Source organism: Cherax quadricarinatus, chromosome 13 (genome assembly GCF_038502225.1).
Source record: "Cherax quadricarinatus isolate ZL_2023a chromosome 13, ASM3850222v1, whole genome shotgun sequence".
NCBI classification, from domain to species: domain Eukaryota; kingdom Metazoa; phylum Arthropoda; class Malacostraca; order Decapoda; family Parastacidae; genus Cherax; species Cherax quadricarinatus.
Window position 1 is genome coordinate 12,310,740 of NC_091304.1, and position 26,801 is coordinate 12,337,540.

The window sequence follows — 26,801 nt, forward strand, 5'->3', positions numbered from 1 at the left end:
CACCAATACATAATCTAATAAACTACTTTCATTACGTGCTACATCATACCTTGTATATTTATTTATCCTCTTTTTCATAAAATATGTATTACTTATTACCAAATTTCTTTCTACACATAGCTCAATTAAAGGCTCCCCATTTACATTTACCCCTGGCACCCCAAATTTACCTACTACTCCTTCCATAACATTTTTACCCACTTTAGCATTGAAATCCCCAACCACCATTACTCTCACACTTGATTCAAAACTCCCCACGCATTCACTCAACATTTCCCAAAATCTCTCTCTCTCCTCTACACTTCTCTCTTCTCCAGGTGCATACACGCTTATTATAACCCACTTTTCACATCCAATCTTTATTTTACTCCACATAATCCTTGAATTAATACATTTATAGTCCCTCTTTTCCTGCCATAGCTTATCCTTCAACATTATTGCTACTCCTTCTTTAGCTCTAACTCTATTTGAAACCTCTCCACTGAAACTCTCCCACCCCCTTCAGCTTTGTTTCACTTAAAGCCAGGACATCCAGCTTCTTCTCATTCATAACATCCACAATCATCTCTTTCTTATCATCTGCACAACATCCACGCACATTCAGACTTCCCACTTTGACAATTTTCTTCTTCTTATTCTTTTTAGTAATCTTTACAGGAAATGGGGTTACTAGCCCATTGTTCCCGGCATTTTAGTTGACTTTTACAACACGCATGGCTTACGGAGGAAAGATTCTTATTCCACTTCCCCATGGATATAAAAGGAAAATTAATAAGACCAAGAACTATTAAGATAAAATCAAAGAAAACTCAGATGAGTGTGTATAAATAAATGTGTACATGTATGTGTAGTGTGACCTAAGTGTAAGTAGAAGTAGCAAGACATGCCTGTAATCTTGCATATTTATGAGACAGACAAAAGACATCAGCAATCCTACCATCATGTAAAACAATCACAGGCTTCGTTTTACACTCACTTGGCAGGACGGTAGTACCTCCCTGGGTGGTTGCTGTCTACCAACCTACTACCTAATATATATATATATATATATATATATATATATATATATATATATATATATATATATATATATATATATGTTCTAGGCATATTCCCCTAAGAAAGAAGAAGAGCAGGAGTAAACTAGAGAGAGAAAGATGATCCCTCTACAGAAGACGACGAAGAGTCACTGAGCTCCTCAGGAGTGCTAGAATATCTGATACACGATATATTTTTTTTTTTTTTTTTTTTTTTCAACAAGTCGGCCGTCTCCCACTCTATATATATATATACGTATCTCTCTCACACACAGGTACACATAAGTAAAGTTATCATACATAGTGTAAATTACCTAGAGTAACCCCAGAAATCCAGACAAAGTGCTATACGGTGGATCTGTGCTCCAGTGCCCTAAATAATAATATTAATAATTATTATTACGTATTGTTATTACAATAATACGCATGTACTAATATTAATAATAATGATAATAATAATAATAATAATAATAATAATATTAAACTATAATATAATATAGTGTTTACTCATTACTTACCTTAAAATATCTGTAGTCTTAATGTAGAGTGAGAGGTGAGTAAACAAGATTAAATGAATAAACGAGAGAGAGAATGAGTGTAGAAGGTTCGCGAGTTTTGTAAACAAACTAGTTGTTGTTACCAGCCCGGACACAAATGGTTTTTGTTCACTCTGTCAAGCCGACTGGAAAAACATCTCATATTTATGTTAATTTATATGTTACATAGTGTGTTTATTATATAATTTTGAAAAAAAATCATAGATGGATTAAGCAAAATGTCTATATTAACGTTTTATACACATTTAATGCACCTCAGAGTGATTATTGTTGTGTTATTATTATCATTATTAATATGGCGTCCATTCTGGAGTGTATATCAGGTTTTTATGTTATATTGTTTATTATGTCATATTAGATGAATTGTGATAGATAAATAAGCTGTATAGTGATATTAGCATCATATTGAAGATGTGACAACTCTGCTTTGTGTGTAATACCTGTTGGTTCATGAGCGGCTCTGAGACAGAGCGACAAGCAGACAGAAAGACAGACAGACACACAGGTAGACAGACAGACACACAGGAAGACAAAAGACAGATAGACAGACAGAGACAGATACAGACAGACAGATATACAGGCAGACAGATACAGACAGATTTATGTGCAACAGTGAAAACAAATAGAGTTCGAGTGTAAGAGCCTTTCTTGCCTTCTTGCCACATTCTCCAGTGCAAAATTCAGACTTCCTCTTAGGGACCATGGTGAAATTTACTGCCCAGTTAATACAGTGCATATGATGCTACTGATAGGGCAGGGTAACTCAAACTGATGCTGCCTGCATGGCGCATTGCTGCCGTGAGTACCGTCAAATATTGTACAGTGGCATGTATCAGCCATCCCAGCCCAGCTGCCAGATGTACGGTTGAAAGTCGAGTGGACATATGTCGAGCAGGTCGTAAGTCGGATGGTAGGTGTATATGAATATAACTCACAGAACACCACACCAGACAAATGTGAATGTGTGCACTCATGTGCACACTCATTCACGCATATGCATACACGTGCAAGCATGCATAGGTTGAACCTCAATAGTCCAGCAAGCTTGGAACCAGACAGGTAGTGGACTAGCAGATTTTTAAAACCAGTGAAGCTTAGGGTAAAAAAAATGAAGGCAAGATAATGTATATACTGTAATGTATTACTGTAAATCCACTTCCAAAATGTATTTATGTTTCTATATGCAATATAAATTAAAGTTGAGTAATGTCTGGAAGGTCTACATCTGGGGTATCTGGATTATCTTGCTGGACATGTGGGTCATCAGCTGTGTTTTCTGGAGCTGAAGTGCTGGGAAGAGGATTCTAGTTGCTACTACTGTGCTTCTTGTTAGTAATCCTCTGAAACATGCCTTGTAGTGTTAGTTGCTTCATATATTTATGCCTTTCTTTGACAAGAGCATTTCTTATTGTACACACACTCGTCACTTGTTGTTCAGGTATAAAATTTCTTTGTGCAGGCCCTGCAATTAAGGGTAAAATTTTAGTAATCCAAGGTAATATAGGAGCTTCAATCACTGTAAAAGTGCTGTGGCAGACATAAACAGTATGGGGCAGCAGTGGTGCCACAGTTGGCCAAGTGGCAGTTATGCAAACTAATGACCACAAGATTCATATCACTCTCCCAAACTATCGAAGCTGCCAAACCAGTGAACGGCAGACTAGTGAGGTCCAACCTGTATATACAGTGGAACCTCGGTTTTCGTGGGTAATCTGTTCCAAAAAGTCTAATGAAAACTAAATTGTATGAAAACTGAAGCAATATTTCCCATGAGAAATGATGTAAATCCAATTAATCTGTTCCAGATACCCAAAAATATTAACAGAAAATACATTTTATAGAGAATAACTATAGTTTTACATACAGAAACAATGAGAAATAAATATAAATGACTAATGAAATGGATAAATGAACATTTAACATCACTTTTACCTTTATTGAAGACTCTTGTTGGCATATGAAAGACGGCGAGGAGGGGAGAGGGAGAAGGAGAGGTTATTGTTTGGAAGGGAAATCCCCGTCCATAAAGAATTCAGGTATCAAGGCCCTATCTGAGGTTACTTCCCTTCTTTGTCTTTTACTGGCACTAGGACCAGCTTGAGAGTCACTGGGCCCCTGTCGCATAGAAAAATCTGTCCAGTGAGGTCTGTTTCTGGCATCTCTTTAAGATTTGCCTAAAATGGGACAATGCATTGTCATTGAACATGTAGACACGGCTTGCAACAGCTTTGTTAGGGTGATATTTCTCCACAAAACTTTGCAACTCATTCCACTTTGCACACATGTCCTTAATCACTGAAGAAAGCACATTCTCCCTTCTCTCTTCCTCCTCCTCTGAAGCAATTCCTCAGCTGCAGTCTGTTGCTGTTCCAGTTGAAGGTCTTGCAGCTCTTCAGTGGTTAGCTCTTCCCTGTGGTTGTCCACCAGCTCTTCCACATCCTGACCACTCACACCCAACCCCATGGGCTTCCCCAAAGACAATAGATTCCACAACAGGCATAGGGTCGTCAGGGTCAGCCTCAAACCCTTCAAAATCTTTCTCGAGGACACATTCGGGCCACAATTTTCTCCAAGCAGAGTTCAAAGTCCTGGAAGTCACTTCCTGCTAAGCCTTATCTGTAAGGCTCATGCAGTTGAGGATATTGAAGTGATTCCTCCAGAACTCTCTTAGATATGCATGCAACTGCCTTGCCTTTTCGCAAATTATTGCCTCTAAAACACTATCTCCCGCTAACTCTTTTTCGTTGATCCACACCAGCAACAACTTCTCAACCTCTTCGATTGTTTGCGATCTCTGTTTCTTTAGCACATTTACCCCTTTTGCATCATCAGCTTCCTCGATTTCTTTTTTCTTCGGTAGGATGGAACTAATCATTGATGTGGACTTTCCATACATCCTGGCAAGATCGGCCACACCTACGCCACTTTTGTACTTTGCTACGAATTCTTTCTTGCCTTCTTTATCAAAGGACTGGCACTCGGAACTTTCTTTGGCCCTATGGTGGCTTATTTAGCAGTTGCACTCAATAAACAGGTACAAAAAACAATGGATTATTACAAAATGTTTTGGATGAACGCACGGGGTGATGCTCACTCAACGAGAAACAAAGGCAGACTGAGTCAAGAACGCATGGGATACTTTGTGTGGGCGCTCAATTCTGGGAAATGAGTGGCCAAGTCACACGTGCAGGCGGACGAGTTTGGTACGGACCATTTTCAACTGCACGAAAACTGAGTGGATGTACGAAAACTAGGACAAAATTTTGACGAAAAAAGTCGTCAAAAACCGAATCATACGAAAATTAGGGCATATGAAAACCGAGGTTTGACTGTATTTACTGTATATGTATTCCATAATGCCTGATTAGATCAAAATAGTATTTAAAAACAAAGTTAAGATTGAATTCATTTGGCAGAAACTTTTTTATTTTTATAGACAATGCATTTTGTTTAATATTATACAGTACAGCCTCTCCTCACTTAGCGATGTACTCGTTTACTGACGACTCAGACTTAGGATGGGCAGTCTGACCAGAATGCATACCTAAGTAATGTATATTAGAACTGATTTCCTCTATTCTGTTTATTACAGTGTACAGAATACTACTGTATAAACATTTAAAAAATACCAGAAATGTTATAAATGGTGCAGAAGTGACATTAAAACAATATCAGAGATGGATGACACAAACCCACTGCCATTATAGTATGCTCCTCACTTAGCAACGAATTCATTCACTGACGTGGTCTTAGGAACGTAACGCCAATGTTAAGTGAGGAGAGGTTGTTCTTCAAAAACTAGTAGTATATTGTACTTGTATTTGCTGACTGAATCATTTTAATTCAAATTATACCATGTTATTCTGCTATAAAAATGCCTTGTGGTAACTTAACAGCAGTTGGTGAAATAATGGAAAAATATATTGCAGGTAGTGTAGCTGCGGAGGCACAGCACCGTGATCACCTTGAAAGACATCCATATAAACGTTACAGTGAAAGTGAAATAGAAGAGTCTAGGGAAATGCTCAAGATGGAAATGAATGTTGTTAAGCAAGGAATGGGTCATGGTGATCTTACACTTGATGCATATTCTCAGGTATGAATATTGCTGAATTGTTGATATATGGTAAGCTGACAGACTTTACTAAAATTGTAACTTTTAGGAATGAATGAGAAACCTTGGTTATCTTCATTTTAACACAGTGTTACTTTTGGGGAAAAAATTTGGAGAGCTGCAAGCTGGACTGTGGAATTTTTCCCCTCCATCTAGTGGGCTCGTGGGCATCCTGCCTGTGGGTCAGTCCATTGTCTTTGTGAGGGAGACCTACCTTCCTCCCCCATCCCACCTCTCACTGGTTCATACATACATGTCCCACATGACTCTCAGATCTGTGATTGTGATTAAATTTGTTGATTCCTGCATACCAGTCAATACATGCAGTGTTTTCATATCAATAAGTCACTTTGTTTAACCTCTTTGGGTTATCCTAGGCAATTTACACTATGATAATTATATTTATGTGTATTATTTTTTTTTTTATTTATTCACACATCGGCTGTTTCCCACCAAGGCAGGGTTGCCCGAGAAAGAAAAACTTTCATCATCATTCACTCCATCACTGTCTTGTCAGAGGCGTGCTTGCACTACAGTTATGAAACTGCAACATTAACACCCCTCCTTCAGAATGCAGGCACTTCCCATCTCCAGGACTCAAGTCCGGCTCGCCAGTTTCCCTGAATCCTTTCATAAGAGAACATAAGAACATAAGAAAGGAGGAACACTGCAGCAGGCCTGTTGGCCCATACTAGGCAGGTCCTTTACAATTTATCCCACTAACAAAACATTTGCCTAACCCAATTTTCAATGCTACCCAAGAAATAAGCTCTGATGTGCAAGTCCCACTCAAATCCAACCCCTCCCACTCATGTACTTATCCAACCTAAATTTGAAACTACCCAAAGTCCTAGCCTCAATAACAATAAATGTTACCTTGCACACACTCCAACAGCATGTCAAGTCCTAAAAACCATTTGTCTCCATTCACTCCTATCTAACATACTCACACATGCTTGCTGGAAGTCTAAGCCCCTCACACACAAAACCTCCTTTACCCCCTCCCCCAACCTTTCCTAGGCCAACTCCTATCCTGCCTTCCCTCCACTACAGGTTTATACACTCGAAGTCATTCTATTTCGTTTCATCTTCTCTACATGTCTGAACCACCTCAATAACCACTCTTCAGCCCTCTGGATAATAGTTACATGCACTTGTGCCTAAATAAACTTATTGTGCTCAAAGGTGAGCTTGCTGGAGACAGTGTTGATATACAAATTGAGAGGGCAGACACTAACTGCACCTGTCCATGTGAGGGACCTTCCCAGTGTTTATATACACCTCTCTTTATCTTCCTTTGCATAATGAAGGTTAAAAGATGGAAAGAACCTGGATGTAATGTGTATACAGTACCTGCTTCATTTATATCTGTGTATCAGTTTAGCTGGTACACTCGTACGTATATTGTTTGTTTTAGGATGTCTGTGAGAGTTTGTCGTTGGGGGTTAAGGGCTAACAGCCCATGAGCATACCACCCACCCACCCACCCTTCCTTATACAGATAATTTTATTATTGAAAATACAAGGGAAATGATAATGTTAATACAGTATATTCCTTTATTGTAGTAAATTTATTAATATGTAATATAGAAGTAAATGCTAGGGTGTTGGGGAGGGAGGGGTGGGATTAAAGAGTAGGGTGATAAGAGTATCAAAAAAGTTAGGTAAAGAAAAAGTGGATGTCATATTGGAGGGAGGGGGCATGGAAGAAGTGTGTGTTCAGATATTTGGGAGTAGATTTGTCAGCTGATGGGTTTATGAAGGACTAGGTTAACCATAGAATTGATGAAAGAAGAAAGGTGAGTGGTGCATTGAGGTATCTGTGGAGACAAACAAACGTTATCTATGGAGGCAAAGAAGGGAATGTATGCGAGTATAGTGGTACCAACACACTTTTATGGGTATGAAGCATGGGTTGTGAATGCTGCTGTGAAAAGGAGGCTGGAGGCAGTGGAGATGTCATGTCTTAGGGAAGTGTGTGGTGTAAATATTATGTAGATAATTTGTAGTGTGGAAATTAGGAGGAGTTACTAAAAGTATTATTCAGAGGGCTGAAGAGGGGGTTATTGATGTGGTTTGGTCATTTAGAGAGGCTGGAGCATAATAAGCTGACTTGGAGGGTGTGTAAATCTGTAGAGGAGGGGTAGGGGTCATCCAAGGAAAGGATGGAGGGACAGGGTACCTTTGAAAAATTGCAAGAGTTTCACTACTCTCAGAGCCCAGCCGTGGGCCAGGGTAAAAGAAGTTTAGTGTGCAAGGGGCCTGAACATGCAGTAGGCATATGTGAGCATGTTAGATAGGAGTCAATGGAGACTAATGGTTTTTGGGACCCCATGAGCTGTTGGAGTGTGAGCAGGGTAATATTTTGTGAAGGGATTCAGGGAAACCAGTTAGCTGGACTTGAGTCCTGGAGGTGGGAAGCACAGTGCCTGCACTTTGAAGGAGGGATTTGAGATATTGGCTGTTTGGTGTGACATCTGAACTGTTGTATCTGGGCACCCCTGCAAAGACAAGTGATTGTGTGAATGATGGTGAAGGTGTTGACTGATGATGAAAGTGTTTCTTTTTTTTTGGGGGGGGGGGGAGCATCACCTTGTCTCGGTAGGAGTTGGCTGATGTGTTAAAAAAAAAAATAGTTTATATTTGTAAAAGCTTTCTGGTAGTTCATTTCACAGTGAGATACAACAGCCCTGGGGGCCATCACAGCCATCAGCCCAACAATAACAACACATGCCGATAATATTGAAAAGCTTTTTTCGTGATATTATTTTCATGTTTTCATAGATAGCTTGTATTTATATTATGGTGTGTATTACTCTGGACACATTTATTTAGTAAAAAATCATGTCTTAGCTGATAAAATATGGTATTTTTTGCTGATATATGCAAGTGATAGCCGAGAGCAAATTATAGCCTGTTTACCTGGAGTTTACCTGGAGAGAGTTTCGGGGGTCAACGCCCCCGCGGCCCGGTCTGTGACCAGGCCTCCTGGTGGATCAGCGCCTGATCATATTTTGTCATATTTTTGCACACGTATTGTATAGAATTTCTGACTATTCCAATACGACTGTCAACTTTAGTGCCAAAGCCTCAATCATCCACCTCAGCAAACAATCCACAGCCTTCCACCTCAGCCCAGTAGGGCCACAGCATCCCTCTCCACTATGTTCAGAATCATTGACATACACCAGCATCCACTATATAAGGTAAGAAATATTATTTCTGTAATATTTGTAGCCTTAAGCAATACTATGGACCATCATTTTTCATAATTAATTCGTTCCAGAGAGTGTGACTATTATCGGAATTGATGATTTGCGAATCCATTTTCCCCATAAGAAATAATGTAAATACAATTAATCCATTTCAGACACCCAGAAGTATTAAAATAAAAATTTTTTTACATGAAATATAGATGTACATACACAGAAAACAATGAGACATGAAGATTGAAACATTAACAGCATAACACTTACCTTTATTGGCGATTCTTCTTCATGTATGGAAGACTGGAGGAGGGTAGAGGTTGGATTATTTACTGTTTGGAAAGGGAATCCCCTTCCATAAAGACTTCAGGTACCAAGTCCTTTTCTGGGGTTACTTCCCTTCTTTGTTTTTTAATGCCCCTAGGACCAGCTTGAGTCACTGCACACCTGTGACACTAAATACAGTGGACCCCCACCATACAATGGCATCACCTTACATTAAATCCACCATACGATACATTTTAACGCAAAAATTTTGCCTCACCTCAAGCGAATCGTCCGAGACGCGTCCACGTGTGGCCTGAGCGCGCCTCAGCTGCCCCGTGGGTGCCAGTGTTTATGTGCCAGCCAGTGCGGTCGCATCCACGCATACAATCAGAACATTTCATATTATCACAGCGTTTTTAGTGATTATACCTGCAAAATAAGTCATCATGGGACCCAAGAAAGCTTCTAGTGCCAACTGTGCGATAAAAAAGGTGAAAATTATTATGGAAATGAAGAAAGAGATAATTGCTAAGTACGAAAGTGGATTGCGTGTCTCGGAGCTGGCCAGGTTGTATACCAAACCCCAATCAACCATCGCTACTATTGTGGCCAAGAAAGCAGCAATCAAGAAAGCTGTTCTTGCAAAAGGTGCAACTTTGTTTTCGAATAAGAGATCGCAAGTAGTACTCAAAGATGTTGAGAGACTGTTATTGGTGTGGATAAACGAAAAACAGGTAGCAGGAGATAGCATCTCTCAAGCAATCATATGTGAAAAGGCTAGGAAGTTGCATGATGATTTAATTAGAAAAATGCCTGCAACTAGTGGTGATGTGAGTGAATTTAAGGCCAGCAAAAGTTGGTTTGAGAGATTTAAGAAACGTAGTGGTATGCATAGTGTGATAAGGCATGATGAGGCTGCCAGTTCGGACCAAAAAGCGGCTGAAAAATATGTGAAGGAATTCAAGGATTACATAGACAGTGAAGAATTGAAACCTGAACAAGTGTTTAATTGTGATGAAACAGGCCTGTTTTGGAAGAAAATGCCAAACAGGACCTACATTACTCAGGAGGAAAAGGCACTCCCAGGACATAAGCCTATGAAAGACAGGCTTACTATCTTGATGTGTACTAATGCTAGTGGTGATTGCAAAGTGAAGCCTTTATTGGTGTATCACTCTGAAACTCCCAGAGTGTTCAGGCAAAACAATGTCCTCAAGGCTAATTTGTGTGTGATGTGGAGGGCAACAGTAAGGCATGGGTCACTAGAGACCTTTTCTATGACTGGTTACACCATGCATTTGCCCCCACTGTGAAAACTTACCTCCTGGAAAATAAATTGGACCTTAAGTGCCTCCTGGTATTAGACAATGCTCCTGGTCATCCTTCAGACTTGGCAGAGAGACTTTCTGGGGACATGAGTTTCATTAAGGTCAAGTTTTTGCCTCCTAATACCACTGCTCTCCTGCAGCCCATGGACCAGCAGGTCATTTCAAACTTCAAAAAACTCTACACAAAAGCTATGTTTCAAAAGTGCTTTGTAGTGACCACAGACACTCGATTGACTCTAAGAGGGTTTTGGAAAGATCACTTTAGCATCCTCAATTGTGTAAACCTTATAGGTAAGGCTTGGGAGGAAGTGACTAAGAGGACCTTGAACTCTGCTTGGAAGAAACTGTGGCCAGAATGTGTAGACAAAAGGGATTTTGAAGGATTTGAGGCTAACCCTGAGAAGTGTATGCCAGTTGTGGAATCAGTTGTGGCATTGGATAAGTCCTTGGGGTTGGAGGTTAGTGGGGAGGATGTGGAAGAGTTGGTGGAAGAGGACAATGAAGAACTAACCACTGATGAGCTGCAAGATCATCTTCAACAGCAAGAAGCCAGACCTGAGGAATCTGCTTCGGAGGAGGGGAGAGAGAAATTGAAGAAGTTGCCTACTTCAAAGATTAAGGAAATATGTGCGAAGTGGCTTGAAGTGCAAACCTTTATGGATGAAAATCACCCTCACACAGCTATTGCAAGCTGTGCTGGTGACTATTACAATGACAATGTTGTGAACCACTTTAGACAAATCATAAAGGAACGGGAGGTACAGGCCTCTATGGACAGATATGTTGTGCAACAGAGGTCCAGTGACTCAAACTGGTCCTAGTGGCATTGAAAGAAGAAGGGAAGTAACCCTGGAAAAGGACGTGCTACCTAAAGTCCTAATGGAAGGGGATTCCTCTTATAAACATTAACAACTTCCACACTCTCCCTCCTCCCATCCCATCACTCATCACCAGATCTTCAATAAAGGTAAGTGTCAGTTTGTGTGTATTAAAATTAACATTTCATGTGGTAAAAAAATTTTTTTTTTTCATACTTTGGGGTGTCAGGAACGGATTAATTTGATTTCCATTATTTCTTATGGGGAAAATTAATTTACCTTACGATAATTTTAGCATACGATGAGCTTTCAGGAACGGCTTAATATTGTAAGGTGGGGGTCCACTGTACTTGTCCAGAGAGCTCTGTTTCTGGCATCTCTTTAAAATTTCCCTAAAATGGGACAAGACTTTGTCACTGTACATGTTGCCGACGTGGCTTGCAACAGCTTTGTCAGGGTGATGTTTCTCCATAAATCTTAACATTTTACTCCACACTGCAAAAATCTTGTTAATTTCTGAAGAAGGCACCTTCTTCTATCTCTCTCGCTCCTCTGAAGCCATATGCTGAGCTGTCGTCTGTTGCTGTTCCAGCTGAAGCTCTTGCAGCTCTTCAGTGGTTAGCTCTTCGTTGTGGTCCTCCACCAACTCTTCCACATCCTCCAAACTCACATCCAACCCCATGGAACTCCCCAATACCACAATAGATTCCACAACTGGCATAGGGTCCTCAGGGTCAGCTCCAAACCCTTCAAAATCCCTCTTGAGGACACAATCTGGCCACAAATTTCTCCAAGCAGAGTTCAAAGTCCTGGTAGTCACTCCCTCCCAAGCCTTACCTCAAGGCTTATGCAATGGAGGATACTGAAGTGATCTTTCCAAAACTCTCTTAGGGTCAGTTGAGTGTCAGAGGTCACATTAAAGCACCTTTGAAACATTGCTTTGGTGTAGTTTTTTAAAGTTTGAAATGATCTGCAGGTCCATGGGCTGAAGGAGAGGAATGGTATTAAGGGGCAAGAACTTCACTGTGATGAAACCAAGCTCCTCCACAATTAGGTCATCCAAGCTTGGAGGATGAGCAGATGCATTGTCCATTAGCAGGAGGCACTTGAGTTCCAGTTTATTTTCCAGGAGGTATTTCTTCACACTGGGGCCAAACACTTCGTTGAACCACTCAAGGAAAATGTTCCTCGTGACCTATGCCTTATTATTAGCTTTCCAAAACACACAATGTACTCTTCACGACATTGTTTTTCTTGAACACTTTGGGATTTTCAGAATGATACACTAGTAACGGCTTCACTTTGAAATCCCCACTAGCATTACTACAAAACATGAGAGTTAGCCTGTCTTTCATAGGCTTGTGTCCTGGCAGTGCCTTTTCCTCCTGAGTAATGTAGATCCTCTTTGGCATTTTCTTCCAAAAGAGGCCTGTGGGGGGACAAATCCTTCAGCCTCTATGTACTCCTTGAATTCACTTACGAATTTTGTAGCTGGATTTTTGTCAGAACTGGCAGCCTCACCATGCTTTATCACACTGTGTATGCCACTACGGTTCTTAAATCTCTCAAACCAGCCTTTGCTGGCCTTTAATTCACAAATATCATTACTCATTGCAGGCAATTTCTTTACGAGATCGTCATGCAACTGCCTTGCCTTTTCACAAATAATCGACTGCATAAGACTATCTCCTGCTAATTGTTTCTCGTTGATCCACACCAACAATAACTTCTCAACATCTTCGAGTACTGGTGATCTCATTTTCGTCAGCATATTTACCCTTTTTGCAACAACAGCTTCCTTGATTTCCTTTGTCTTGGCCACAATGGAAGCTATGGTTGTATGTGGTTTCTTATAAATCCTGGCCAGCTCTGCCACACGTATGCCACTTTTGTATTGTTCAATGATGTTTTTCTTGAATTCAGTCATATTTCTCACCTTTACCACAGGCATGGCACTAGGAGCTTTCTTTGGAGCCATGGTAGCTTATTTAGCAGTTCCAAGCACTAAAGTGAATAGAATATTGAATATTTCGTATGAACACACAAGGGGATGGTTACTCGTTGATAAACAGTGGCACACTGGCTCGGAGTGTAGTGTGAGGTGGCTTGGGGATGTGCGTATGCGTCCAAGACAAACAACTATTTGCGAGTCAAACGTTACGATTTTCGAAAATTACAACTTTTGGCCCTTACGAAGAACGAGGGACCACTGTACATTAAACAGAATACATCACGACAATGAACTACAATTACATTATCATTTTTATTTTTTTATGGTTTGGAGACCTAAACAAAGTTTGTTTGCCATTTTTGGGTTTTCAAGGAACATAACCCTAGTTTTTCCATAGGAAAGAGGGAAATTATTTCCCAGTAAAAGTAGGCCTTAGACAAGGATGTGTGATGTCACCGTGGTTGTTTAATATATTTATAGATGGGGTTGTAAGAGAAGTAAATGTGAGGGTCTTGGCAAAAGGCGTGGAGTTAAAAGATAAAGAATCACACATAAAGTGGGAGTTGTCACAGTTGCTCTTTGCTGATGACACTGTGCTCTTGGGAGATTCTGAAGAGAAGTTGCAGAGATTGGTGAATGAATTTGGTAGGGTATGCAAAAGAAGAAAATTAAAAGTGAATACAGGAAAGAGTAAGGTTATGAGGATAACAAAAAGATTAGGTGATGAAAGATTGGATATCAGATTGGAGGGAGAGAGTATGGAGGAGGTGAATGTATTCAGATATTTGGGAGTGGACGTGTCAGCGGATGGGTCTATGAAAGATGAGGTGAATCATAGAATTGATGAGGGGAAAAGGGTGAGTGGTGCACTTAGGAGTCTGTGGAGACAAAGAACTTTGTCCTTGGAGGCAAAGAGGGAAATGTATGAGAGTATAGTTTTACCAACGCTCTTATACGAGTGTGAAGCATGGGTGATGAATGTTGCAGCGAGGAGAAGGCTGGAGGCAGTGGAGATATCATGTCTGAGGGCAATGTGTGGTGTGAATATAATGCAGAGAATTCGTAGTTTGGAAGTTAGGAGGAGGTGCGGGATTACCAAAACTGTTGTCCAGAGGGCTGAGGAAGGGTTGTTAAGGTGGTTCGGACATGTAGATAGAATGGAGCGAAACAGAATGACTTCAAGAGTGTATCAGTCTGTAGTGGAAGGAAGGCGGGGTAGGGGTCAGCCTAGGAAAGGTTGGAGGGAGGGGGTAAAGGAGGTTTTGTGTGCGAGGGGCTTGGACTTCCAGCAGGCATGAGCATGTTTGATAGGAGTGAATGGAGACAAATGGTTTTTAATACTTGACGTGCTGTTGGAGTGTGAGCAAAGTAACATTTATGAAGGGGTTCAGGGAAACCGGCAGGCCGGACTTGAGTCCTGGAGATGGGAAGTACAGTGCCTGCACTCTGAAGGAGGGGTGTTAATGTTGCAGTTTAAAAACTGTAGTGTAAAGCACCCTTCTGGCAAGACAGTGATGGAGTGAATGATGGTGAAAGTTTTTCTTTTTCGGGCCACCCTGTCTTGGTGGGAATCGGCCAGTGTGATAATAATAAAAATAATAATAAAATTCAGTTCATTTAACACGGTTTCATCTTTCACTTTTTCAGGAACGTAACTACCGTCTTAACCAGTGGTCTACTGTATATGGGTCTTAATCACTGCCTGAGTGAGGAAGTATTAGCCCAGAATGCAAATAACTATATAGAAAGGAGTCTAAAAAAAAAGATACCATTCAAACCTTCATATTTTCCTCCTTAATTTCTGGCATCACACAAACTTGAACTGTCTCACTTGCAGAATATCCACAGCTATACTTCAGCTGTTATGCAAACTAGATGCAGAGTACTCCATGGGAGGTTTTACAAATGAGTTGCTTATTCATATTGCTTGCACTCTTAGTACATTCCTTTCAAGAAGGGCCTGGGCCCCTTGTTGGCATCATGAAGAATGCAGTTTTACTTTATTAAAATTTATGCCTATTTTGTTTTTACAGGTTTGGGAAGAGTGTTTAGCCCAAGTGTTGTTCCTGCCAAGTCAGAGCAAATACACTCGAGCAAGTTTAGCAAGCAAGAAGGACCGGATTGAATCTTTAGAAAAACGACTGGAACAGAATAGACAGCACATGGCAAAACAAGCTAAGTTAGCAGCTAAATTAGAAAAGAAGCTCAAAATATTAATGGGTGGATATCAGGTAAAATTCTAGATTATTTGTAATATTTATAGCAGGTATTATACCATCCTTTTTATTGCAAATTGTTTTCTACTCCACCTGTCTAAAAGCATTAATTATTCTTGTCTTTTAATTTTGTTACTTCTTTCTGTATTCAATACTTGCCTCACATTTTTTTGGTCCTTTAACAGCCCTTAAAAAAGCCTTGTAATATATTTGTATTTTTTTTTTTAATTTAGAATTGCACACTTTTGTTTAACAGCTATTTATCAAAACAGGCTGACTATACCTTGCAGCCTCTGAAGGGAGGTTCCTCTGATGCCATTGAGGAGCTCTTGATCCAATGAATTGGACATGGCCTCTTCCCTCCCTTGATCAAATCTGATTATCTTGCATTTCCTAGGCACTGTATGACCCCAGTGGATTTAGCATGTTCCCATGATTATTAGAATATTTAGAGTACATTTTTCTTTCTTCAGGCACGGGCTGCTTCATTAGCTGCAAGTCTCCAAGATTGTGTGGCTCAGGTGGAAACAGCTTTATTGGAACTTTCAACATTTACTTTCCTCAAGCAGATGGAAACTGTAGCTATACCTCGCAGGTTAGCTACCATCTCTGAGGATGTTGCACGACAGACAGAGAGGGAAAAAGAGCTTCAAAGGAGATATGATCAGTTACAATGCACTCTTCAAGATCTTAAAGGACCCACAGCAAAAACTGTTGGTGATAGTCAGTAGCCTGGAATAATTCATCATTGATAAAGAATGGCATAAGCTGACAGGTAGTGAGAAAGACTATGTTTGCATGGTGTCATAATAAAGATTCCCCTGCAAATATAATGTCTTTGTCACCATAATTCATTGTATTTTTGTAAAAATATCAAATGTTTTGTAATATTGGAAATATTAGAGTTTTATAATTAATCTTATGACAGACCTGCCCTCTCAGTAAATACTGCTTTCTTTTGTAATTATCATGAAATTTTTTGCTCTTCATGTTTTTTGAAGCTTTGTTGCTCATGTACTTGGTGAGGATTTCTTTATTCTTTTTACATATTCTTGTTTATCACTGACAACTGTTTCATTTGTATAAGGGCCTAACCAGCCATTGGAATTCTTTGGCATATTTTTCATGTGTTTTTTGGTCTTTAATATTTTAATGCATTTGGAATATGTAGAAAAAATTATACTTGAGGCATCTGCCCTCATAATAAGGAAAGGAAGTACCATAGTGAACAAGAAGTTAAGATACTTTATAAAAATATGTTGACAAAAAGAAAATGGTTTGATTTGAAAGTACTGTATGGGAATTATGAAAATGAGAACATAAATTTGATTAAGAACTCTTTAAGTTTTTATAATGTAACCTGTTCAAAAAAAATATGATTTTAAAAAAAATTAAGTCACTGTAGGCATAGGTACATTTGCCTATGGAAACATTTTAATAGGTTAAGTAAAGGGCACAAATTCCATTGATGGTTGTTTTCTTTGGCTGTACTCTTTGCATGTCTTAATTTTTTTAATAACATTCCTCACTAAATATTGACACTGAATTAAAAAAACTGTAAATTAAGGATTTTTAAATAAACTAAAATAGCATATGGATGCGGTGTAGTAAGTAGAGAGGAATATAAAGAACTACATGAAAGATGCAGAGTAGCATTGAAACATGACATTCAGTAGTATACTCTAGTGCAGGGGTGGGCAATTGTTTTGGCTGGTGGGCCACATTACCAGCTTATCCTGCTTAGGTATGCTTTGCAGGGTATATATATATATATATATATTTTTCAACAAGTCGGCCGTCTCCCACCAAGGCAGGGTGACCCAAAAAGAAAATACTTTCATCATCATTCAACACTTTCACCTCACTCACACATAATCACTGTTTTTGCAGAGGTGCCCAGAATACAATAGTTTAGAAGTATATATGTATAAAAATACACAATATATCCTTCCAAACTGCCAATATATATACAGATATATACAATATATATACATTTATTGATGAAAAAATTTAAATGTTTAAAAACCTCAAAGAAAGTTCCTTGATGCCAGTGAGAGGTTTTTAATATAAGGACATAATCTGGGCTCCCCTTGGATCAGTATGACTCCTATGGGTTTAGCACTTTACACATGAATATAATAATAATTATAATGTGAATGTTCAGTACTCATAGGTCAAATTTGTCTTCTATTTGTGCTCAAAAGATATAGACTTCACAAATGATGTTGGGCCACTGCCAAACTGTAAAGGAATTTCTAGTAACAGGATAAGAAAAACCCAATTTCACTTTACTTTCTGGTTATGTTTCTATGCGATTTGATTTCCACATTTAAGCAGTCAGGCATAAAATCATTAAGTTTTTAAATTAGAGTCCATTTCTTAAATCCAGATCTTTTTATCTTAAGTTAAGTGTGGTACTGAGGATGTTTTTTAGAATGTAGCCTTTCAAGTCATTCCAACAATTTTCCATGGAATTCAGGTCAGGGCTGTTTCCAAGTCACTTGATAACTTTGATATGGAGCAGTGTGTGGCAGATGTCACAATAGGAAGAGACAAGGGCATAAGTATCTGCGATGAAGAAATCTGGGGGAAAGGCAATATGCAAGTTTGATAGATTTTTGCAACTGTTGCATTATTATTATAATCGGGTAGCAATAAACCTGCATGAGTCATGTAGACAACTATTGCAGATACAGGAAGCAAGGAGCAGGACATGTAGACAGGAAAAGTTAAGCACACAGGAACAAGAGGTTGGTAAGGTGTTTTGGTTACTGATTATTATAATCATAACTAAGCACTAAACCCATATGGGCCATATACAGCACTGGTTACTAGTGAAGTTTGGGTCTTTGAGGTTTTGAAGAGTGGAAGGTCTAGCTGGGTGAAGCTCTATGTATAAACATGGAAAATGGAAAATAAAAAAAGTTTGTAGATGAATGGTTCAAAGAACCGACATGTTGATAAATTAGACACATGTTGTATGGGAGTAGGTGAAGAGATAGGAACAGAGGTGAGAATTTTGAAAGGATTGGACACAGGTGGCTGTGGGAGAGGGTATAACAGGAACCTGTGGTTGCCAAGCAGCTCTAGAGTAGGAGAATCATGGAAATCTTCCTTGGAGACATTATTATTATTATTATAATAAAAAAGAAGTGCTAGGAGACATAATTCAGTTATAGTATTTGATAGGTTCTCCTTTTCCTAGAGACCGAATTTCACTCTCGTAAAAAACTGGGCAGTGGCAGGAATAGACAGGGCAAGTTTCATTACAGTTAAGGTAACTGGTGGGCTGGCTGCAGGATGAATCATGACCAATTGTACTGCTGACTGGGCATTCTGCAGGTGATTTGCAGTATTTGGCCAGATACCCAAAGTACCAGCAATGTCTGCCTTGTTGAGGATTTTGATTCAGCTCCCATACCCTTTAAGCACTGACCCACAATGTAAACCAAGTATGGAAGGTCCTGGTAATTAGAGGTCAGTTGGGCATCACTACATGTATAAGTTACTACTTTCGTATTATTATTATAATCAAAAAGAAGCGCTAAGCCACAAGGGCTATACAGCGCTGCAGGGTAGGGAAGGAAGCAAGGGAATTGGATGGCAGGAGGGAGGGGGGATGATCAGCAGGTTACAGAAAACAGCGGGGCAGGGGATAGTACGGGGGTAGAGGGTAGCAAGAGATACAAGTAGAAAGGGCTGAAAGTATCAGAATTTGTGAAGTAAGTCAGTCGTTGTCAAAAAGTCAATAAGAGAGTCCGGATGAAAGGTGGGTCCATCAGCGAGAAGGGAAGGTAAAGAGAGAGCAGCGGGGCGAAGACGACGACAGAGGTAAATTCTGCGTGCTCGTTGATAAAGTGGGCAGTCCAACAGAATGTGGCTGACTGATAATGGAGCTTGGCAATTCTCACAGAGAGGAGCAAGACGCCTCTCCATGAGATATCCATGAGTAAGACGAGTATGGCCAATGCGAAGACGGGAGAGAGTAGTCTCCCAACCTCGACACTGGTGATAAGAAGACGGCCAGTAACCTATACTCGGTTTAATAGACTGAAGTTTGTTGCCGAGCATAGTAGACCAACGTTGTTGCCAACGGGTGTGAAGGTGGGAAGATATTACAGCAAAATAGTCCGTACATGGAATACCTCTGTAAGAAACTGGTAGGTCATGTACTGCTGACCGCGCAGCAGTGTCTGCCTGTTCATTGCCCTGTACGTCAACATGACCAGGGACCCAACAAAAAACAATATCTTTATGCTTAGTAAAGATGCGGCGTAGCCAAAGTTGGATACGGAGGACTAAGGGGTGAGGTGTATCAAATTTTTGTATAGCCTGTAAAGCACTAAGGGAGTCTGAGACAACCACAAATGATGACACAGGCATAGATGCAATACGGATAAGTGCTGTAAGGATGGCATATAATTCAGCAGTAAAAATACTAGCTGAAGATAGTAAATGCCCTTGTACGACGCTGTCCGGAAACACTGCTGCGAATCCTACGCCGTCAGAAGACTTAGAGCCATCTGTGTACACAGCAATGGCATGAGAATGAGAGTGAAAGTGGTCAAGAAAAAGAGAGCGGGAAGCGACCGTAGACAGTTGGGCTTTCGAGCAAGGGAGGGAGAAAGAACAGACTCGAACAGCTGGGACCTCCCAGGGGGGTAGGGAAAAGTGAGATGCTACATGTACATAGAAAGGTGGTAGTTGAAGAGAAGACAAGAGCGAATGAAGGCGAAGAGAGAAGGGACGGAGTAAGCAGGGGCGGCGAACAAATAAAGAATGTCTACTAATATCAGTGACCATTCTATAAATGGAAGGATTGCGGAGATCATGAGAGCGTACATAGTAGCGCAGGCAATGGGCATCACGGCGATCGGATAAGGATGGAACGTTCGCTTCTGCATAGAGGCTTTCGACAGGGGAAGAGCGAAAAGCACCAAGGCATAAACGTAATCCTTGGTGATGAATGGGGTTAAGGCTAGAGAGAGTAGCAGGAGATGCCGCTGAATAGATCTGGTCACCATAATCAAGTTTCGATAAAATAAGGGTGGAATGTAGGTGAAGGAGGGTTCGACGATCAGCTCCCCACGAAAGATGAGCAAGGGTTTTAAGAAGGTTCAGCCGGCTGTGACAAGTTGCCTTCAGAGAGGTAATGTGAGGTTTCCAGGATAACCTACGATCAAAGAGGAGGCCCAGAAACTTGACTGTATCACGTTCAGGGATACGTGAGCCATAGAGGTACAAAGGATGATCAGAGATGACAGAGCGTCTAGTGAAAGTGATTTGGTGGGTTTTAGTGCTGGAAAATTTAAACCCATGTGTGGTGGCCCAATTGGAAACACGGTCGACTGCATGCTGGAGAGAAACTGTAAGGAGGTGACAGTCAGCGCCTGCACAGGCAATAGCAAAGTCATCAACATAGAGTGATGACCAAATATTTGATGGAAGACTAGAGGCCAAATCATTAATAGCAAGGAGAAAAAGTGTTGTGCTCAGAACACATCCCTGGGGGACACCTTCAGCTTGGACAAAGTCCGGGGAGAGCACATTATTAACCCGAACACGGAAATGCCTGTCAGTTAAAAAGTTCTTAAGGAAGGATGGTAGATTGCCTCGAAGGCCTAAGGAGTGGGCTTGGGCTAAAATATTATACCTCCAAGTTGTGTCATATGCCTTCTCAAGGTCAAAAAATATGGCAATAACTGAGTGGTTATTCGCAAAGGCATTACGAACATACGTATCCAAGCGCAGTAAGGGGTCTATGGTAGAACGTCCCTTACGAAAGCCATATTGACGAGTGGAGAGACTGTTGTGTGTCTCTAAATACCACACTAAACGTCTATTTACTAGACGTTCCATTACTTTGCAAACTGCACTGGTAAGAGCAATGGGACGATAGTGGGAGGTTTCATGTCCCGTAGTGCCTGGTTTGCGGAAAGGGAGAACAATGGCGGATTTCCACAGCTGTGGAAGAACTCCTTGTGACCAAATAAGATTGTAAAGGTGTAATAGGACTGCAAGGGCTGACTGATGTAAATGTTGTAGCATACGAATATGAATGTCGTCGGGCCCAGCTGCCGATGATCGACAAGCTGAGAGTGTTGCCTCCAGTTCTTGAAGTGTAAAAGGCACATTATACTGTTCTTCTCTGAGAGAAGAAAAGTCCAAGGGTGCTAACTCTCTGGCAGACTTTGAGGAAAGAAATGAGGGGCATAGATGGAGTCCCTGAGAAATACGGACCAGATGATTGCCAATTTCATTGGCAACATCTAGTGGGTTTGCTATATCAACACCGGCAACCCGCAGAACAGGAGCCGGGTCAGGAGAATATTTACCACTCAGTTTTCGTACTTTTTTCCAGACTGCACTCATAGAGGAAGCAGAGGTGATGGTGGAGACATAATCTCGCCAGCAAGTGCGTTTAGCGTCACGGATGACACGGCGAGCGATCGCACGCTTCTGTTTAAAATCAAGGAGTCGCTCTGTGGTTCTATTGTACCGGTACCTGCCCCATGCAGCGCGTTTCAAACGTACTGCACGAGCACAAGCAGGAGACCACCAAGGCACGCATTTCTGAGAATGCCTGCCCGAAGTTTGGGGTATAGAATGAGAAGCTGCGGTGAAAACGGAGGACGAGAAGAGGTGTAAAAGCTCATCGATGGAGGACGAAGAAGGAACCTCTTTAAAAACAGTCAGGTGTGAGTAAAGGTTCCAATTTGCCCGATTAAATTGCCAGCGTGGGGTGCGAAGAGGTGGCGAATATGAAGGGGAAGTAAGAATGATTGGGAAATGATCACTGTCATGTAAGTCCGGGAGAACAGACCAAGTAAAGTCTAATGCGGCGGAGGAAGAGCAAACTGAGAGATCGATGCAAGAGAGAGTATGAGTCCGAGGATCAAAATGGGTGTGAGTACCTGTATTTAAAACATGGAGGGGGTGGGTGGCAAGAAAAGCCTCTAACTGAATTCCACGGGAATCACAGTGAGACCCTCCCCAGAGGAAATGGTGGGCATTAAAATCACCAAGTAACAGAATCGGTGGCGGTAATGACGAAACAAGGAAGGCAAAATCCGGAATAGATAATGCCCGAGAAGGAGAGAGATATAAAGAACAGAGCGTATACCACCTATGTAAGTGGATACGGGCTGCTGTGTAATGCAGCGAAGTATGAACAAATAGCTGATGGTACGGAATATCAGTGCGGAGAAGAAGGGCACTTTCATTAAAGGTCCCATCAGGAAAAGGATCTGAAGAATACAATAAATTATAGCCTGAGATGTGAGAAATAACAGCAGAGTGTAATTTTGGTTCCTGTAAGCAAACACCAACAGGGGCAAACTGGGAGAGTAACATCTGAAGCTCACCCCGATTACCCCTGAGGCCGCGTATATTCCACTGTAAAAAGGCCATGATTGGCACTGATAAAGATACTTGAAATCCGCAGGTAAGGGTTCCTACGGACTAGAAGGGTTAGAAAAGTCCACATGCGGAGGCAGTGGAAAATGTTCAAGCAGCGAAGGAACGGTGCGCTGTGAAGAAAGGAGTTGCGCAGATGGAGCAGAGGAGAGAGGAAGAGCGGAAGGTGGATCAGTGTCCATTGATGGTTTGGTCTCTGCAATATATTCAGAGATTGCTTCAAGTGTTTCGGAATTCAGAGATGTCGTATGGGAGACAATATTGGGAATGGTAGGGGGAGGATGAGTAAAGATTGGAACTGTATTGGACTGTACCAAGGTAGGGGGGGGCGAAAGGGTGGAGGGAACTGGAGAAGCGTGGCAGGGGACAGAAGAGACAGGAACCTGGGAGGTGGCAGAAGAGGAAGAAACTTGGGAGGGAACAGGGGAGGAAGGTACATTACGAGGAGGAGGGTGAACCTCTGCACTTGTAACTGAGCCAGTGAGAGGGGAAGAACTAGGGACAGAGACAGGGAGGGTAAAATGAGGAGGTGGAAGATGGGTAGGAGGTGTTACCGGACCTTTTTTTGACTTTTGAGAAGTAGAGGGACGATTGGGAAGAGGTGTCGTACGAGGTCTCGTCGATACTGAGGCTTGTAAGAGAGAACTCGAAGAAGCGAGATTAGACTGAGGCGTTGAAGTAGGGACGTCTGAGCCGAGGACAGCAAAAGGATTAGATACAGGAGTGATTATGGGAGAGGTAACCACAGAGGTGGGTGTAGAAGATGGGATACCAGAAGTGGGGGGACGTTTTGAAACACGGGAATAAGAAACACGTGGGAGTCTCCCTTGGAGGCGGAGATGAGAAACTGCCATGGCATAAGGGAGACCTTCTGTCTCTTTGAGGTAACGGATTTCCCGCTCGTTTAAATAGACCTGACAACGGCGAGAGTACGAAGGGTGAGCCTCATGACAGTTAAGGCAAGAGGGAGATCGATTGCAAGACGTATTAGAATGGTCATCGGCACCACAGACTGGGCATTCGGCGATAGATCTGCAATATTTCGCTGGATGGCCAAATCGCCAGCAATTTCTACACTGTTGTGGTGTAGGGATCACCTTTCGAACTTGTAACCGATGTCCTGCTATATAAACGGAGGATGGGAGTTCTCGGCTGTCAAAAGTTAAACGAGCCACATTGCTAGGGTATCGTCTCCGCCCACGGGCAGGAAGAACGTAAGTGTCTACCTTGAGGATTGGGAGATCTTGGAGTTCCAGCTGTTCTAGAATGTCGGTGCCACATGTCTGGAAATTTTGTTGAACTATGGTATGGGGCAGAATAACGGTACCACTACAAGAATTGAGGGAATGATGTTTTTCAAGGGTGACAGGAACAGTATCTATATGGGTAAGACGAGAGAGCTCACGAGCCTGGGTAGCATTCTGTACGGTAATGATGCGCGTACCGCTCTTAAGAGCATGAAAAGAAATATCTTTACCAACATGGCGTAGGAGTGCCTTGCCAATACTATGGTCAGAAAGATAGGCAGTAGAGGAAGTTGGTCGTAAAGTGAAGAATTTAGTCCACTGTTCAGTCTGAAACTGAGCGTGGAAAGGTAGTGAAGGACGTGTCGATCGTTTCTGAGAAGAACGAGAAGGTGAAGGTGGAGAAGTATCATCAGCAGGTAATTGTCGTTGACGTTTAGGCGTGGGACCAGAGTTGGTCCGACGTGGAACGGGTCGGCGATTTGAAAATTGCCGCACCGTAGAGGGAGAGGCCGGAAGCATAGTCAGAGGAGAGCGAAGGTCTGATAAATCGAAGGAGTCAGTCGAGGCCTCAGTACCTGAAGCGGGTGAGGAAACAGCACCGGCAATAGGTACAGAGGCATGAGGAATGTCTGAAGAGTGGTCCAAAGACGAGGCGGGGTCAGAACGGGGTGCGGTATCAAGAAGGGGCCCGGGGGTACCAGGTTCATGGACTAGGGCTGCCATGGTTAGGTTACTTCTTTCTTTTTGTTTTTAAGAAAAAAAAAGAAAGAAGAAAAGAAAATAAAAATAAAAAAAAGAAAAAAAAAGGGGGGACCGGGGAGGGATAGTTCCTAGGAGGGATGAAAGGGCCAGAAATCTCCCTCCGCGCCCAAGAGGACTCGACACCGCTAGTAGCGCAGATGCAGCATGGAACCCGTGCCATACCCTACCCTTCATGCCAGTAAACCAGCAATCTGGGATAGCAACCTCACATCTGCCGAGCTACCTCGGTGGACAAAAGAGAGGGCGGCCGGATATCCGCCACAAAGCATACCTCCTTCAGCCACCACCCCCGGAATCCGAAAGGTGGCTTCCAGAGCTACACCCGTCGCCCAAAAGACACCCAAAGCTACTCCGGGATACCGGAGAGGGATCGGGACATCCCTAGGCAATCCAGATTCCACGGCAAACTACGCCACCGCCAAGAAACCTCAACGGAATGGGATGGACCCCGGTGTCCTTTCTCCTACCTAGGAACTAGCGCGCCTGTGGGAGAAATCCCAAAGGACAAAAAGAGGAAGGGCAAAAGGGAGGAGTGGGGAGGAGGAGGAGGAAAGGAAAAAGGGGAGGATGGGGAGGATGGGATAGGGGAGGGGAGATTGGGGGGTAATTAGGTTCGGTCTGAGGAAGAAGACCGATAGGTCTAATTCCTCAGACCAAGAGCCTCTTCACCACGCCAAGGAGCCCCCCTTGAAGAGGTACTACTTTCGTAAAGGGAGATACTGGAGTTCAAGTTGCTCCTGAATGTATAGATAATGTAGAGAAAATTCTTGCTGAACTAGTGTGTGGAATGAAAACAGTACCACGGTTCTCTTGAGGAATGACTGCACTGTATGACCCTTGTAGGTTTAGCACTTCTTTTTTATTATAATAATATTGAAGAAGGAATGTTTGTATCTGACAGGGGTGCCATCAATGGAGCTGATATGGGAAATTATTATTATTATTATTATTATTATAATCAAAAAGAAGCGCTAAGCCACAAGGGCTATACAGCGCTGCAGGGTAGGAAGGAAGCAAGCGAGGGCATCAGGTGGCAAAAGGGAGGTGGATGAGTAATAGGTTACGGATAACAGCGGAGCAGTGGATGGTGAAAGAGTAAAGGGCAGCAAGAGACTGAGCTAGAAAGGGCTGAGGGGAGTGCGTAAGGTATCATCATCAGAGTTTGTGGAGTAAATCAGTCGTTGTCAAGAAGTCAATGGGAGAGTCAGGATTAAAGGAGGGTCCATCAGCAAGAAGGGAAGGTAAAGAGAGAGTAGTAGAACGAAGACGGCGTTTGAGGTAAATTCTGCGTGCTCGTTGATAGAGAGGGCAGTCTAACAGAATGTGGCTAATCGATACAGGAACTTGACACTGCTCACAGAGAGGTACAGGGTGCCTCTCCATGAGATACCCGTGAGTAAGACGAGTGTGGCCAATGCGAAGACGGGAGAGAGTGGTCTCCCAACCACGGCACTGATGACAAGAAGACGGCCAGTAACCTATGCTCGGTTTAATAGAAAGAAGTTTGTTACCAAGCAGGGTTGACCAACGTTGTTGCCAACGGGCGTGAAGATGGGTAGCTATTGCAGCAAAATAGTCCAGAAATGGAACACCTCTATAGAAAATTGGTAGGTCATGTACTGCTGACCGCGCAGCAGTGTCTGCCTGTTCATTGCCCTGTACGTCGACATGACCAGGGACCCAACAAAAAATAATATCTTTATGCTTCGTAGAGATATGGCGTAGCCAAAGTTGGATACGGAGAACTAGGGGGTGAGATGTATCAAATTTTCGTATAGCATGTAGAGCACTAAGGGAGTCTGAGACTACCACAAATGATGACACAGGCATAGATGCGATACGAATAAGTGCTGCAAGAATGGCATACAATTCAGCAATAAAA

At 41.9% G+C, this 26,801-nt stretch overlaps 1 protein-coding gene across 1 annotated transcript in view; it reads left to right on the forward strand.

Annotated features, from left to right (window-relative positions):
* The window catches only part of Cdc5 (cell division cycle protein 21), a 47,707-nt gene extending 30,874 nt beyond the window's left edge, over window positions 1–16,833 (forward strand). The window contains exons 7-9 of the mRNA XM_070084517.1: window positions 5,524–5,690; window positions 15,312–15,509; window positions 15,968–16,833. Of these exons, the coding sequence (XP_069940618.1) occupies window positions 5,524–5,690; window positions 15,312–15,509; window positions 15,968–16,225 (623 nt within the window). The 3' untranslated portion in view covers window positions 16,226–16,833. The remainder of the gene's footprint in view (window positions 1–5,523; window positions 5,691–15,311; window positions 15,510–15,967) is intronic.
* Window positions 16,834–26,801: the final 9,968 nt, after the last annotated feature.